This window comes from Lupinus angustifolius, chromosome LG09, assembly GCF_001865875.1.
Source record: "Lupinus angustifolius cultivar Tanjil chromosome LG09, LupAngTanjil_v1.0, whole genome shotgun sequence".
In the NCBI taxonomy this organism is placed as follows: Eukaryota; Viridiplantae; Streptophyta; class Magnoliopsida; order Fabales; family Fabaceae; genus Lupinus; species Lupinus angustifolius.
In genome coordinates this window covers 16089684-16104898 of record NC_032017.1, presented here as the reverse complement: position 1 = coordinate 16104898, position 15215 = coordinate 16089684, and the positions used below count along the sequence as shown (strand labels likewise).

At 34.8% G+C, this 15215-nt stretch overlaps 2 protein-coding genes across 2 annotated transcripts; one reads left to right on the top strand and one right to left on the bottom strand.

Annotated features, from left to right (window-relative positions):
• LOC109356981 (60S ribosomal protein L5-like) lies at positions 462 to 3516 on the bottom strand. The gene is made up of 9 exons (XM_019600646.1): positions 3425 to 3516; positions 3095 to 3164; positions 2894 to 2985; positions 1919 to 2045; positions 1737 to 1816; positions 1531 to 1647; positions 1311 to 1445; positions 1045 to 1214; positions 462 to 775 (listed from the first exon to the last, which is right to left on the bottom strand). Exons 1-9 carry the CDS (start codon positions 3425 to 3427, stop codon positions 661 to 663), a joined length of 909 nt encoding a protein of 302 aa, XP_019456191.1. The 5' UTR covers positions 3428 to 3516; the 3' UTR covers positions 462 to 660.
• Positions 10152 to 14648, top strand: LOC109355895 (4-hydroxy-tetrahydrodipicolinate reductase 2, chloroplastic-like). The gene is made up of 8 exons (XM_019599165.1): positions 10152 to 10492; positions 11380 to 11617; positions 12080 to 12213; positions 12309 to 12383; positions 13045 to 13146; positions 13601 to 13710; positions 13828 to 13915; positions 14297 to 14648. The coding sequence occupies exons 1-8, from the start codon at positions 10286 to 10288 to the stop codon at positions 14363 to 14365; spliced, it is 1023 nt and encodes a 340-aa protein (XP_019454710.1). The 5' UTR covers positions 10152 to 10285; the 3' UTR covers positions 14366 to 14648.

Sequence of the window (15215 nt, the reverse complement as noted above, 5' to 3'; positions counted from 1 at the left end):
GATATGAATAGCGGTTCGATTATAAGGACTTAAGTTGTGTAGTGAGTATAACTGATATTGTGATTTTATGTTTTACTGAGCCTAATTTGTATCAGATAAACAATGTACCTCACAATGGCCATGACCACAGTGCCTCACCCAGGAGCCTCCATTCTTCAAGTATTTCACAATATGCAAAACAGCATCCTAGCACCTTGGAGATTATATAAATTTACAATAAGTATCTTATTAAAGGGACCTTAGAGAAGATGTTAATTCACTACTCTTACTAACAAGGCTACCTGTGGACTCAACTTTTGAAGTCTACTTCCTAAATTCACTTGACTTCTGTATTGGCACTCGCGTGTCCTAATGGGTAATAGACATCTATGTAAAGGTAAACGTTTGATGCTAAAGAGTAAAGAAGGATAAACAAAAAGGTTTAATACAAACAAGACAGAACCACATACCACTGAAACTTGATATAAAGTCACATGTTGGTTCATGAAATCAATAAAAAGTCTAAATAGAAATTGAACAAAATAAGGGTAACTCAACAGTATGCAAAATTGGTAACATGGAACATAAACGGTACAAGAAAGTAAATTTCCAAGAAAATGATTGTCTAAATGAAATTTAAGTTCTAAATTTGCTGATTGGCGAAGAAACTGTAATGAACATTCAGTCATCATCCTCATCCTCATCATCATCAGCTCCAGCAGCAGAGTTCAGAGCTTGCAAGCGTGCAATCAACTTATTCTTCCTCTCCTCATAGGTAAGCTTCTTCAGGTTGTATCTGCCAAAAAGTTGCAGAAATATACACTTAGGTTCTCGTTTTAATCAGCAAGTATTGAGGCACAATTACCAATCAAAGCTTTAACGGCAAAAACATATATCAGTATATATATATATATATAAATGCACAGATGGATAAGCAGAAACATAGCCCCCTCTCACAACAGTTACAAATCAATTTGCCAGAAATCAAATGAGTGATTAGACACATGCATTTGGAAATACTTGTACAGTCTGGTTGGATTCACAAGTGACATGATGATATATTACCTCTTGTGCTCCTTTGGTGGCTGCTTCCCTGACTTCTTTGCAGTAGGATCTGCACGAATGGCTGCATGAACCTTTTTGTACAGTGCCTCAAGTCCATCGGCCTCAATTCCTCGCTTGATATATTCACTAAAATGTGACTGATATTTCTCAGGTTCATCTTCAATCAAGGTCTGCATAAAAATTGACTTGTCAGAAGAATATTTGAAAACACTTGGCAAAACGGCTAGAAAAAATCCAGCAAGGAACTACTAAAAATGTGCTCATGCCTTAATGTAGTTGGCAACATGTCCACCAAAAATATATTTGCGGTGAACCTCAGGGTCCAGCTCCTTCTTCTCCTTATCAAAACCAGCAAACCTTTTGTCACTGTGAGGAATATCCAAACCCCCATCCAAAGCTCCCTGGAAAACATCACAACAATTCAATTTCACCAGATTGAAAATGATAAAAAGACATCACCAATTGTTGCAATATAACTTTGGGTACCTTAAGGGCACCAAAAACACGATTGCCAGTAGTGGTCCTAATAAGACCAACATCAAGGAGAGCACGGAATGGCCTCCTGGTTTCAGCAGGTTCAACTGAAAAATCCTCTCCAGTAGCCTGATAAAAACAATATGACCAGTTAGCTTATAAAATAGGTGTGTTGTGTGATGTATGTTTGCGAGAGAGTATAGCACATCCATTAATACCTCTACATTCCCCTCGTACTCCTCATCCAATTCAAGTGTCTTAAGGACTCTACGGGCAAGAAGAAGCCCAGTGCAGTAAGCTGGATAAAATTTTAAGACATTCAATCAACATTGTTAGTGCCTTGATGGTATAGATAAAAGGAGAGAATAAGGGGTGGAGTGAACATTCATAAACAAAATACCTGCAGCATAGTTTGTAAGGCCCACTTCAAGACCGAAGTGTGGCAGTTCATGTGCATAAGCTGCAGCAAGGACGTGATCACCAGCAATGCTAGCAGATGTTATTTGTGCGATGATGTCCTTGTTGGTCTAATAACAAATTAAGGTTTACACTCATAGAGAAACATCATAAAATAAAGCACCCTTCAAAGTATTAAAGTACGATTTCAAAAGGCACAATTTACTGCTACCAAGCTATGAAGCACCGACACTTCGATAACTTTCACATATTTGTCTCCGACATGTATCTGACACTGATACTCTGATACTTTATCCATACGTATCCATAGCATATGGAAATTATATTTTTGAAAAAAAAAATTATTTATAAATCCGATACTTTCCAAATACTCTCCGATACTCCTAAAGTATTTTCCTGATACCTAATAGACACCGAGAATACCACACAATAGCATTTTAAAAGAGAGAAAGACATAACACAATCAATTAAGTAGAAGAGAGAAATATAATATGCAATCTACCAAGTGGACTTGTAGCAAGAGAAATAAAACAAAACAAGAGTATTGCATAGAGAATTAATAGGAAATGCATATGTGTAATGTTGACCGTCGACTAAACAAGATTGATTATCTTACGACAGTATGAATTCCATTTTGTAATTTCCTAATGTCTACAAAATATGTTCCTTATTTGGAGTTTCAAAACAATAATTATATGTCTATTATGTTTATGGATTTTATATACATATTTCAGATATGTACGTATCGTATCCTGCATTTTGAAGGAAATGTATCGGATATGTATTGTATCTGATATTGGTACCCGTATAGGTCCTTCATAGCTACCAAGTAACATTGTTCATCAATAAATAAAATAATGAATACATAGTAAACATATAAAATCATGTCTTAATATAAGAGGGGATGAAATATTGCGACCTAAACCACAAGTAAAACAAACATTGAACAGAAGGATACAAATCGAACAACGAAGCGATATTTGGGGGTGTTATACTTGTTCTTATCCTGGTTAATCAACCGAATCCTAGCTCGGTAATCAGTCTTCCCATCTGCATATTTTTTTCAGCAAATAAAACCAACAATAACATCATAAACAAAGGGAACATTTGACATCATATATAATCACAAGAAATGAGATAAACAAAAACTATGATATACCTCTTCTTCTCTTGAACTTAACTTGATACCTCTTGAAGTAAGCCCTTGACTTCTGAGCCTTGATAAATGCCTTTGTCAAATCCAAAACAAAAATAACTGTTAACAGCTATTGTCTAATGAATTTGAATTACATTACAGAATGAATGAATAAATCGTCCAAATATAATACACCAAAACCCTAATGATAATAACTATAAACCCTAATCCCTTTTGACTTCGTAATATGAAAATTAAAAAACAAAGATGAGTAATTTCCAATTGAAAAAAAAGAGACGAACATTAAGATCGAGAACATTTTAAAGGAATAGAAATGGTGAGGGAGATACGCACCATTGGTGAAGTGAAGAGTGAGAGGCGTAGGGTTAGGTCAGGTTTTTGCTTTATATAGTCAAATTAACGTGTTGCTTTTGTGGGTATCGGATCGGGTCTTTTTGTTGGGCCGGGTCTGTATTATTTGCATTTTGCACTCCTCACTCAAGAAATATTCATTTTTTGGAAGGAAATAAATCACACTCTCTTTTTTTATACAATCATCAACCATATATCTTAGTTATGGATAAGGAATTAATACAACAAGTGATGCACATAATAATTTAACTTTTCACACAATATAATATATGGAGATGTAATAGAATATTATATCACTGTGTTGTTTTATTGGTAAATAAATCATGATCTTAAACCCTTTAAATTATTTATTTTGTGGCAAAATCAAAATAAAATCAAGAAAGTGAATGACTAGTTGCACTAGTACAACTAGGGATAGCATGTATACTTATGCTAATGAGTATTTGTGAAAATACTTGCAATGAATATTAACTATAATAGTTTAAGACGAGGAGAGTATCATAGTATCTCGTTCATATTTACTTGTATATTCATAAATTTAGTTTTTAATTAAATATTATATATGTATTATATTTTTTATTATTTTAAAATTATATATATTTTATAATAAATTTTAGTGACCAACTATAATAATAAAATTATTATATACGTATTTTATTATAAAATATGTAATTAAATATACGTATTTTATTATAAAATATGTAATTAAATTTGAAAAGTCTTTAAATACTCACATAAACCAACTATGTAGACGTGTATACACATATGGGTGAAAATAATGAAAAAACTATGAGCAGTGCCAACCAAAATTCAACAATAAGTAATTCAGGTCCACACTCTAGATTCTAGAGGATACATTAGTGTCAACAATCAATTCCTATGATATTAATGATACATTAAGATAATACATCACGTATGTATACCTTCCCATCAAACATAATGATATTAAAACTTCACCTCACCTAGCATCATTTGAATTCCTCACGAGGCTTTATTCACATGGCCTCTACGTCCTCTATATATAAACACAAGGCTAAGTCTTTTACTCATGACCTCATATCACAAAGCTAAGTTGTAACATTTAGGTTTGTTTGTAAGTTAGATTTTAGAGGGAAATAAAATAAAATGTAAGGCTTCAGAGTTATGAAATAAGTGTCAGATGACTTAAAGTCTTCTATTTTTCTTCTTTCCCCTCTAAAGCTTAATATGCAAACGGAACCTTAAAGATTTTGAGACATGAAGAAAAGCGTATTATTGTTGGAAAATTCAGAATCAATTTCTCTCCTCTGTGAGATGCAAAATGGGCATTTATGAAAGGGGCAAGTGAATAAAGAAAATAGAGAATAGTAGAATAATAACACCAAGAATTTTAACATGTAAAAACTTATTCAATGTGAGAAGGAAACAACCACGAGACCTAGTCCATAAAATATTTCCACTATAGAAAGTAAGATTATAATATTTGACTCTCTCTTACTAAGAGGATAACACTCAATCTCACCCAAAAAAATGTAGAAATACAAATTCTCTAGTATCTCACTAGGAATACAAATCTCACACTATGTGAATATAAACTCTCTCACTTTCTCTCTATGTTGTTCTTTCTCACTTGCTTGTTCATCTCTTCCTCACAAGTCTCCTTTATATAGTAAAGGGAAGGAATGTTCTATCATAAAGACATAATGGATGATTAATTGTTGTCATACTTTTCAAGACACCTTGAAAAGTGACACTCCAACTTTTTAAGTTAGACTTAAAAGTTCTTAAGAGTCAAGGAATAATTTCAAGACCATGGAATAACCATCATTGAATGTATTCAATGATTCATCTACCAAGATTCATTAGTCTTGTTTCCACATCAATAAGGAAGGATTCTCAACAAATCTCCCCATTCCTGAATTAATTGACGGGTATCACCAGTCCTGCACCTCTACAACAATCTGCTAATTTCTTGAGTGGAATTGTCTTGGTCATCATGTCGGATCAGTTGTCATTTGTATGAATTTTCTCTAGCTGCAACTTACCATCCTCCAAAGCATTTTGTATTCAATGATAACGATAATCAATATGTTTTGTCCGAGAATGAAATGTAGGATTCTTAGTTAGGTGGATTGTACTTTGGTTGTCACAGTGCACAATATCTATCTTGAACGTGACTCAACTAACACAATATGTTTTTCATATATTTTATCTATTTTATAGCTTCAGATACTGCAATATATTTTACTTCAATTGTTCATAATGCAACACATCTTTGTAACTTGGATTGCAAAGATACAACTCCCCCTACAAGGTTGTTAGATAAGATGATGTAGATTTTCTAGAATCTACATCTCCAGCCATGTTAGCATCTGTGTATCCTACTAACATAGGATCTTCATTACCAAAACATAAACATCTTTTGGTAGTTCCCCTCAGATATCTCAATAGCCACTTTAGTGAATTATAATGCTCTTTACCGGGATTGGACAAGAACCAACTCACAACTCCAACTGCATCGACAATTTTTTATCTTATATAAATCATAACATACATTAGGCTTCCTACTATAGAGAAATAAGGCATTCTGCTCATTTCTTTCCTTTCTTCATCACTAGTTGGACATTGCATTGTTGTTAACTTGAAATGTCAACAAGTGGAAGACTAACAGACTTTGCCTTATCCATGTTGAATCTCTTGAGAACTTTCTCGATGTACTTCTCTTGTGACAGCCATATCAACTTCTTGGAAAGATCTTTGTTTATCCTTATTCCAAGGATATGCTTTGTAGGATCCAAGTTTTTCATAGCAAAAGACTTGCTTAAAACATTCTTTCTTCAAACCATTAATCTTGGTCTTGTCACGCCCAATGATTAACATATCATCAACATATAAGAGGAGGATAATAAAGTTTTCATCTTCATACTTCTTAATGAATACACAATGATCACCAATTGTCTTCTTGAAAATGTATTTGGTCATGAATGATTCAAACTTCTTGTACCATTGTCTTGGGGTTTGCCTCATACTATATAAACTCTTATTCAGACGAATAACTAAGTGTTCCTTGCATGGTTCTTCATAACCTCCTGGTTGCTCCATATATATTTCTTCTTTGATGTATCCATGTAATAAAGTTGTTTTGACATGAAGTTGTTCAACTTCTAAGTTTAGGCTTGTTGTTAGACCCAATATTACTCTTATGGAAGAATACTTCACCACTTGTGAGAATATCTCATCAAAATCAACTCTTTTCTTCTGATTGCATCTTTTCACAACAATATGAACTTTGTACCATGGTCTTGAGCTTCCTTCTTCAACTGTAAGCCTATAAACCCATTTATTTTTTTGAAGGCTTTTCTTCCATTTGGCAACTCCACCAGATCATAAGCGTGGTTCTCATGTAACAAGTTCATCTCATCTTCCATGACCTTAATCTACTCTTCTTTATCAGTTGTCTGCATAGCTTCTAAGAAGTCTTGAAGTTCACCATTATCTATCAATGTGATATAATTTTCTTCAGGATACTTTGAAGAAGGTATTATGCCTCTTTTAGAGCGCTTCAATTCAACTTGCATATGATGCTCTACTGGCTCGGATTCTTAATGCATTTGTGTGTCTACCACCACCTCATCCCGATTTGTCTCTTCATTAATTTGTTCAAGTTCTGTGTGAACATGATCTTCCTGTTGGTCTATCTGTTCTGGATTTATCTTATGATGAGGATCTGTCTGTTGAGGAATCTCTTCCCCTAAATCAATGTGAACTTTGGACTTGCACTAGCTTCTCTTTTGAACATCTTTGATCGTCTGACCCTCAAAGAACACAACATCTCTGCTTCTCACAACTTTCTTATTTATTAGATCTCATAGTCTGTATCCAAATTCATCCTTTGGGGACCCAAGGTAAATGCACTCTTTGGTCTTAGTAGTCAACTTCTTTCTCTCATCTTTTGGAATGTGAACGAAGGCTTTGCATCTGAATACTCTCATGTGGTTCAAAGATGCCTTCTTCTTGTACCATACTTGCTTTGGAATTTCTTTGTTCGGGAGTCTTGAAGGTGTCCGATTTATTATATCTACTACGGTCTTTACTGTTTTACCCCATAAAGAACTAAGGAGATTGGCATCCCGCAACATGCATTTGATATTCTCTTGAATTGTGCAGTTCATCCTCTCAACTACTCCATTCAATTGAGGAGTCTTTGGTGGTGTCTTCTATAGTCCGATACCATGAGCCTTGCAATAGGATTCAAATGGACCATGATACTCTCCATCATTGTCTGTTTTCAAACACTTCAACTTCTTACCAGTCTCATGTTCTACTAGTGCATGAAACTCTTTGAATGTTGATAGTACTTGATCTTTGTTTTTCAACAAGTACACTCATACTCTTCTCGATTGATTTTTTATGAATGTGATAAAGTAGTAGGCTCCTCCAAGATATCTTTCATAAGATACACAAACATATGAATGCACCAATTCAAGTACTTTATCTCTCGTGAGGGATTATCTATTCTTTGAAAATTGACTCTATATTGTTTATCATAAAGATAGCCAATACATGAATCTAAAATTTGACATTTTATATTTGGAAGGTGGTCTTTAGCGAGCATTTGAAGTGTCTTCTCACTCATGTGCCCCAATCTTCTATGTCAAAGATCTTTGGAGTCGGTAGCAACATTTGCTTCTCTAGAACAAATTCCTCATTGCATAATGTATAAAGATATGTCCTTTGATCCTCTCGCAATAATTATATTGCCTTTTGCTAGTTTCCACTTTCCAGCATCAAAGTGACTTACAAAACTTGCGTCATCCAACTTACCTGTTAAGATAAGGTTGAGACGCATATTTGGGACATGTCTCATCTCCTTCAGTACAAGTTTCCTCCCGTGTATGTTAGTAGCACAATATCGCCAATTCCCGAAATCTTGCTAGTAACATGATTTCACATTTTCATAGTACCATAATCACCTTTCTTGTAGTTTAAGAAGAAACCTTCACGTGGACTTACTTTAAAAGAAGCACCAAAATCAACGATCAGAGCACAATCACCATATGCAACGTTTAGGTAATTGTTTTCTCCAATGAGGAGAACATCATCGTCTGTGGCGACGGCTGTGAAAGACTTATGACCATTTTTCCTTATATTAACTAAACCTTCATGAACATTTCCAACTTTCTAGTCTCTCTTATAGAACCTGCATTCAGATATCATATGCCCTACTTTACTACAATAATAGCATGTTATTGACCTCGTGCGAGATTAAGAACGACCTCTAAATTTGCTTTTGCTTCTTTCACGAGACTCATTCCTCGCATGATTTTCACTTCTTCCATGTCTCTCCACAATATTTGCTTCAGAGTGGAATGATGTACTCCATTCTTTCCTTCTGGATTCTTCATTCAATAGACTGTCTGAAACAGTGTCCATGGAGACCTTCTCATCAGGGACTGAGTTGTTAAGTGTGAACACTGATATATCCCAGCTTTCAAGCAACAAACTCAATAGTAGAAATGTTTGCAGCTCGTCATCTATCTTTATGTCTACCTTAGTCAATTTATTGATAAGACCCTTGAATGAATTTAAGTGAACTATCATGCTCTGACCATATTTGTAGTCGAGTTTTACCAACCTTTTTACAAGATACTTTATTTTTTAGAGTTTTCTTTTGAATCATAGATTTAAGTTTCGACCATAACTCATAAGCATTTGTGTATGTGGACACATGCTCAAATAAACTTCTATCAATATATTTCTGAATCATTGCAACAACTTTTCGATTCGAAAGCTCCTAATCTTTGTCATCTTTATCTTCTGGCTTATCTTGGCAAGAAATAGGCTCATGCATATCCTTGCAATATATATGATCCTCCTTCATGGGCTTCCAATAGGAATAGTTGACAGCTATCAAGTTGAACATATCTCCATCAAATGAGATATTTGTGACTCCTTCCATCTTGGACTACACATGCTAAGCTCCCTGAATGAACCTGAGAGCTCTGATACCACTGTTGAGAAATTTAGTACCAATTTCCCTCCTCTGTAAGATGCAAAATGGGCAAATTGGATAAAAAATAAAGAAGAGTATGAAAATAATACCAAAAAATTTAACATAGAAAAACCTCCTCAATGTGATAAGAAAACAATCAGGGGACCCAGTCCATCCTTAGATGAAAGAGTGGTGTTTCAAGATTGGTTGTTTCATGTCATCACCTCCCACCTATCCTACACATTCGATCAAAGTTGTCACTCTGAAGCTATAGTTAAGGTGCACGAGGTCCTATCATCTGGTCATTGTCATTGGTACTCCACATTTTAAAGATAATAAACTCATATATCAATCATAGAATTGAGTTTTTTTTACTCACAAATCGTTGATATAATGGTGTAAGACCCAACTAGAAAATATTGAGAATTTACAGACATCAAAAGAGATTAATTGTTCACCAAAAAATGTGAAAAAATACTTGGTAATACAAAATAATACAATTCAAATTTTAAATTAATTTCCCCAAATCAAATTAACCAAATTCAATTGAACTTTGATTAGAAATCACTACTAAAAGAAGTCATTGAATTTGTGACTATCAAACATGAATAAAGATCTCTTGTTAAATGATATGTCATATTTTGTTTCAGTAATAATAATAATATTTGTAATTATATTTTATTTGCAAGGGAGAATTATACAAAATTGGGGACAATGATGAACTTTTCATTTCCTTCAACAATGGCAGATGGAGAAAGGAAAGCCTTAAAACATATAAGACTCTGCAACACAGCATAAACCTGAAACGGTGCGTAAAGCTTATCAAAATCCTAAAACCCTAAACCCCAAATTGTCCTAACTCTCTCACTCTCATGGCATATTCTCTGATGAAAATCCCAACCAGCGTGCTCCACAATCAACTCGCATTTGTCTCCAGAGAAGGTAGTGCAAGGAGTAGTGTTCCCATTTCACACAACAGAACAAGATCGCGTTCGTTTCCCATTGTATCAATGTCAGCCACACCGGTTCAAACTTTTCTTGAAAAATCTGCTCCTTCGAACCAGAACCTTCCATTAATGGTGATTACCTAGGATGGTTTTTATAGCTTTTCTGTCCATTATTCCAATAAGTTTATCAAATAACTTAACATGCAAGTGTTTAATTAAGCTGTTTTCTCAAATGCGCCTTAGCTTGATTTGCCATTTTATTTTTGTGTGGCCAACTTGTTAAATTGCGGTCATTTGATTTTGCATTGCTTTATGAACCCTGTCTTTAAAGTTTAATTTGGAATGTGAATCTTTTGCGTCTCAAGTGTGTTAGTTTTAGTATATTCTTAAATTAAGCTCAATGCTATAGGTTATAATATGTGGTCTAATTTCCGAAGTTACTGCGTCATGATGTTATTATCATATAAATTCCTTCCATTTGCAGTAATAGTTGGTCACTAGGCCAATGGTATGATAACGGTCTAGGTTGAATTTCTAGTTATAACACAGCTTATTATCTATGTTGATACTATCAACTGTTTTCGACCGATGACTATAAGGGGTATAGGTTAATGATTTTCAACAGAAAGAAGAAGGTTAATCCTGAAAATTTGGGGATGCTGTATTAATCTTAGTCGATTCTAAGACCATTTACATTTTCTTTGTTTGTTTCCTTATATCTTTTGTGACTATGTATCTATTTCACCACACAATTCGTAATCACTTCTACCATCATTTCAGTTTTTCTCCACTTTGTAATCTTTTCTTGTTGTGTCGTTTGGATGTTTCCATCCTGAGTTTAAAGTCATGTCTGAAGCTGTCTGATATGGACACATGCCCTACACAGACATGGCGGCCATTTTGAAATGCCCATGCTTCATAATTTATTGGCTCCTGTATGTTGCCTATCTTTATTTTAAAATAGTGGCTTGTAAATCACAAAGTACAATATGCATGTAATGTAACTTCATTCCATTCAGGTTAATGCATGCACTGGGAAAATGGGAAAGGCTGTCATTCAAGCTGCACAGGCTGCTGGACTGCATGTTGTTCCTGTGTCATTTGGGCTTGAAGAGGAATCTGGAAAGACTTTTCAGATTGGTGGAAATGAGTTTTTTGTGCATGGTCCTTCTGACAGAGAAAGTGTTCTTGCTTCTGTTCTTGATAAATATCCTAATTTGGTTGTTGTGGATTACACAGCACCAACTGCAGTAAATGGTATGTGCTTTGAAACATATTTGCTCATTCGTAGAGACATATAAGCCAAAATTGAGTCTTCACCATTTTCCATCTTATAATGTAATTTGTTTAAGCCCGCATGTGGCAAAGGAAAGGCAAAAAAAGGACAAGATCCACCAGACATGATAGAAACTCAAGTATCTTGCATGCCCTGGTCATAATTTATCTTAAAACGGAACTCTTCACATTTTTCTTCTTTCTGGTACACAAACCTTTACATTTTTAACATAGGAATTGAGAACGTTTTTGATATCATAGAGTATGTGTACTGTACTTGACCTGTGTATATTATGATTATGCAATTCTAGATGTGTCTTGATTTTCATAATAGTAACATAATTTGACTTTTGGTTTTATAAAGACTCTAATAGTGTTGGTGCCATTTATGAATTCATCTATTGACTTACGTTACTGTTTTTTCTGTTTTATTCTCATATGCAGGCAATGCAGAGTTATATTGTAAGGTTGGGGTGCCCTTTGTGATGGGGACCACTGGTGGAGACAGGGAGTTGTTACATAAGACTGTTGAAGACTCAAAAGTTTATGCTGTGATATCCCCTCAAATGGGAAAACAGGTATATCATAACTTCAGAGAACCTCGATCAATTTGTCATGTCTTTTACACTCCCGTCTTATATCATTCTCATGCTGTTATACTTTTTTCCATCAGGTTGTTGCTTTTCTTGCGGCTATGGAAATTATGGCTGAGCAGTTTCCTGGTGCCTTCTCTGGGTATTCCTTGCAGGTAACTCTTTTGCCATAATGACATTTTAAGACTCAGTTTTTGAGGAACTTAGTTATCCTATTACACCTTTTGAAAGTAAAAGAAGGGGATGTTGCCATCCTTTCCCCCATGGGTTTCACATACTATCCTACTGAAACTAAAACTCGGTAAAACCACAAAAGAGAATGTTACTCAAACAGAGAGGTTAAGTGAATAGAATGTGAAGAGTTTTGAATTGGTCAAAACATAAGCAGATCGTGGTGCAAGTAAATCAGTTGCTTCAATGCTTATAACTTCACAGTTACAGTATTGGCAATTCTTGTTCGGACGTTCTGGACAAAATTTGCTTGTAATTAGAAAGAGAAGTTGCAGTCATGCTGAAATTACTGTTGCTCTTATTGCCAAGCGAAAAGTGTGTCAAAAGATGTATACCTTTTATATATGAACACAAAGTAGCATATCATAAGCTTGTGTTTCTAATGTCTAATGGTTTGTGTTTGCGGTATTCTCAAGGGATTCTGTTTTGGAGAGAAGGCCTTGCTTATATAACTGTTCAATAAAAATGTTTGTTTTCCCATCCCTAAAAATACGCTAGGCTTCATAAACTCTAAATTTTAGTGCTTTTAATTAAGCTCTGCTTGATCTGAAATTAAAATCTCATACATTCTTCCAAAAATCATAGGTATTGGAGTCCCATCAGGCAAGCAAAGCTGATGTATCTGGAACTGCTAAGGCTGTAATTTCTTGCTTCAACAAACTGGGGGTGTCTTTCAATATGGATGAGGTTTGTTAGATCATACTGTGTTGTTCATTGTGTTACAGAACAGTATTTTCTCTTGACCATGCTATACTCCTCACTTGCTGAACTTCTTTTGAGCATGGCCAAATATATCTCAAGCTTATATCCTAGTATGATTTGTGGTTCACATTGATGTTTTCCTGATTTCTAATCACATGTTAGTTATCAGTAAATTTTCACTTGTAGGTTGTCCTATTCAGTGACCTATCACTTAATTTTAAAGATTTGTTGATTCTTAGATGTCGGTGATATTAAGGTTAAAGTATAATGCAATTTCCATGCCTAACTTCATGTTGCTCACACTGTGCACTGAAAGAAAAATTACCAACTTGCTGCCATTTTGGTCTCTATATAGATTGCACTACTCTGGTCTTTGTATTAGAAGTTGTATGAAATCTAACTGGATTTTTTCTTTCCTTTTTCCAATGAACTTTGCTAGATTCAATTGACCAGGGATCCCAAGGAACAACTTGAAATGGTGGGAGTCCCGGAGGAACACTTGTCTGGTCATGCATTTCATATGTATCATTTGACATCACCTGATGAAACGTAAGAATTAAAGTCTTCATTTCATCTCATTTTCTTTTATATGTTTTGACATATTTCTTGTCGGTTCTCACTGAAATATTTCTCTTATGTTCTGTTTCTTTCAAAAAAATGTTGCAGAGTTTCATTTGAATTCCAACACAACGTTTGTGGTAGATCGATCTATGCAGAGGGCACTGTTGATGCTGCACTTTTCCTTGCGAAGAAGGTGCTTATACTTCCATTTAATTTATCTCTTGTCATCAGATTATCTTCTTATGGCTTTGGAGGGAAAGGGAAGGCTTAAGAGCCATCTTGAAGTGTATTATTTCATGGCTCCCAAGCCTTTCTCTTCCCTTCCTTACCCTCCGAAAGCCAACTCGCAAACAGACCTTTAGCGTCCATTTTATTTGAAGAAGAAAAAAGTACAATACAGCACAAAAGAGAGAATGAAACCATACATAACTGCTTTGGTAGCTTTAGAAGTTTCTGACATAAGATATGATTTATAATGTTAGAGTTGATGACATTCTCTGTTTATCCTGAAGCATACTACTTTAACCATTCATTCTGTACAATCTTACCTTATGAAATTATTTTACCTATGCAGATTGAATCAAAGGATCAAAAGAGAATATACAATATGATCGATGTCTTGCGAGAGGGAAATATGCGATGAAATTTACTGCAGAATCTGGGTACAGGATGTCAATTGCACAACTTGCTTATAGAGGTGTGACATCCTGGTTTTTGAGAGCCAAGCCAGTTTTCCTCTTCTGCACATTGTTCTTCTTTGTGACGCTGAGGAATGCTTAGTGAGTATAGGAGTATGTATTAGTACTACTGTAAATAAATGGTGCAAAAAATATGTAATCACGTAATCTTTTGGATCAACTTTTACCGCATTTTTGTTTAGTTTCCCAACCTTTATGAATCATGACATCTCACTATCTTATTTCTTTTTGGAACATCTTGTACAATTAATAACCCCTGCATATCAGACACCAATTTTGGCTATCACCTGAAAATGTGGAAGCAGAAACATGTGAAAAAAATACAAAGCTGTTACTCATAGGTATCCTGCACTTATTTTCCATTAATAGCAATTTAGCCAGAAAGTCATGCATACCTCCTGAAAATAAGTCATTACAGAAATCTTATTTTCTCCTTTAGCAACATCAAATCTTTGCTGTGATTTGTAGACGCAGCTTGCATCATTTCCTCACATCCCAAATGCTCCAAATCTCCTCGTAATTGCGATCGATTGTTGTCATCATCTATGTTTAATTCATATTAGAAACCATGCTTCCTCCATTTGTTCATTGTGTTCATACAAGCTCACTTTGAGAATTCGTTCACTGGCCTTTCTCAACTCAAGCTAGGGAACAATTTCAATCTTAATTACAATGCATAAAGAAAAGCTCACAATCGACACGGGATCATCTCATCAAAATCAAGACCATAATTGATGTTCTTGATTCTTTAGATAACCCAACCTTTCCTAATGAACATGTAGAAATCATACTAGA

Excerpts from the sequence above, each read along its gene's own strand:
- LOC109356981 (XM_019600646.1), bottom strand. Across the intron at positions 2,046-2,893 it reads ATCGCTTCGTTGTTCGATTT|ACCAACAAGGACATCATCGC; the intron begins GTATCCTTCTGT and ends ATTTGTTATTAG. Across the intron at positions 1,648-1,736 it reads AGTACGAGGGGAATGTAGAG|GCTACTGGAGAGGATTTTTC; the intron begins GTATTAATGGAT and ends TGTTTTTATCAG.
- LOC109355895 (XM_019599165.1), top strand. The coding sequence starts at position 10,286 with ATGGCATATTCTCTGATGAAAATCCCAACCAGCGTGCTCCACAATCAA. Across the intron at positions 10,493-11,379 it reads ACCAGAACCTTCCATTAATG|GTTAATGCATGCACTGGGAA; the intron begins GTGATTACCTAG and ends CATTCCATTCAG. Across the intron at positions 13,147-13,600 it reads TGTCTTTCAATATGGATGAG|ATTCAATTGACCAGGGATCC; the intron begins GTTTGTTAGATC and ends GAACTTTGCTAG.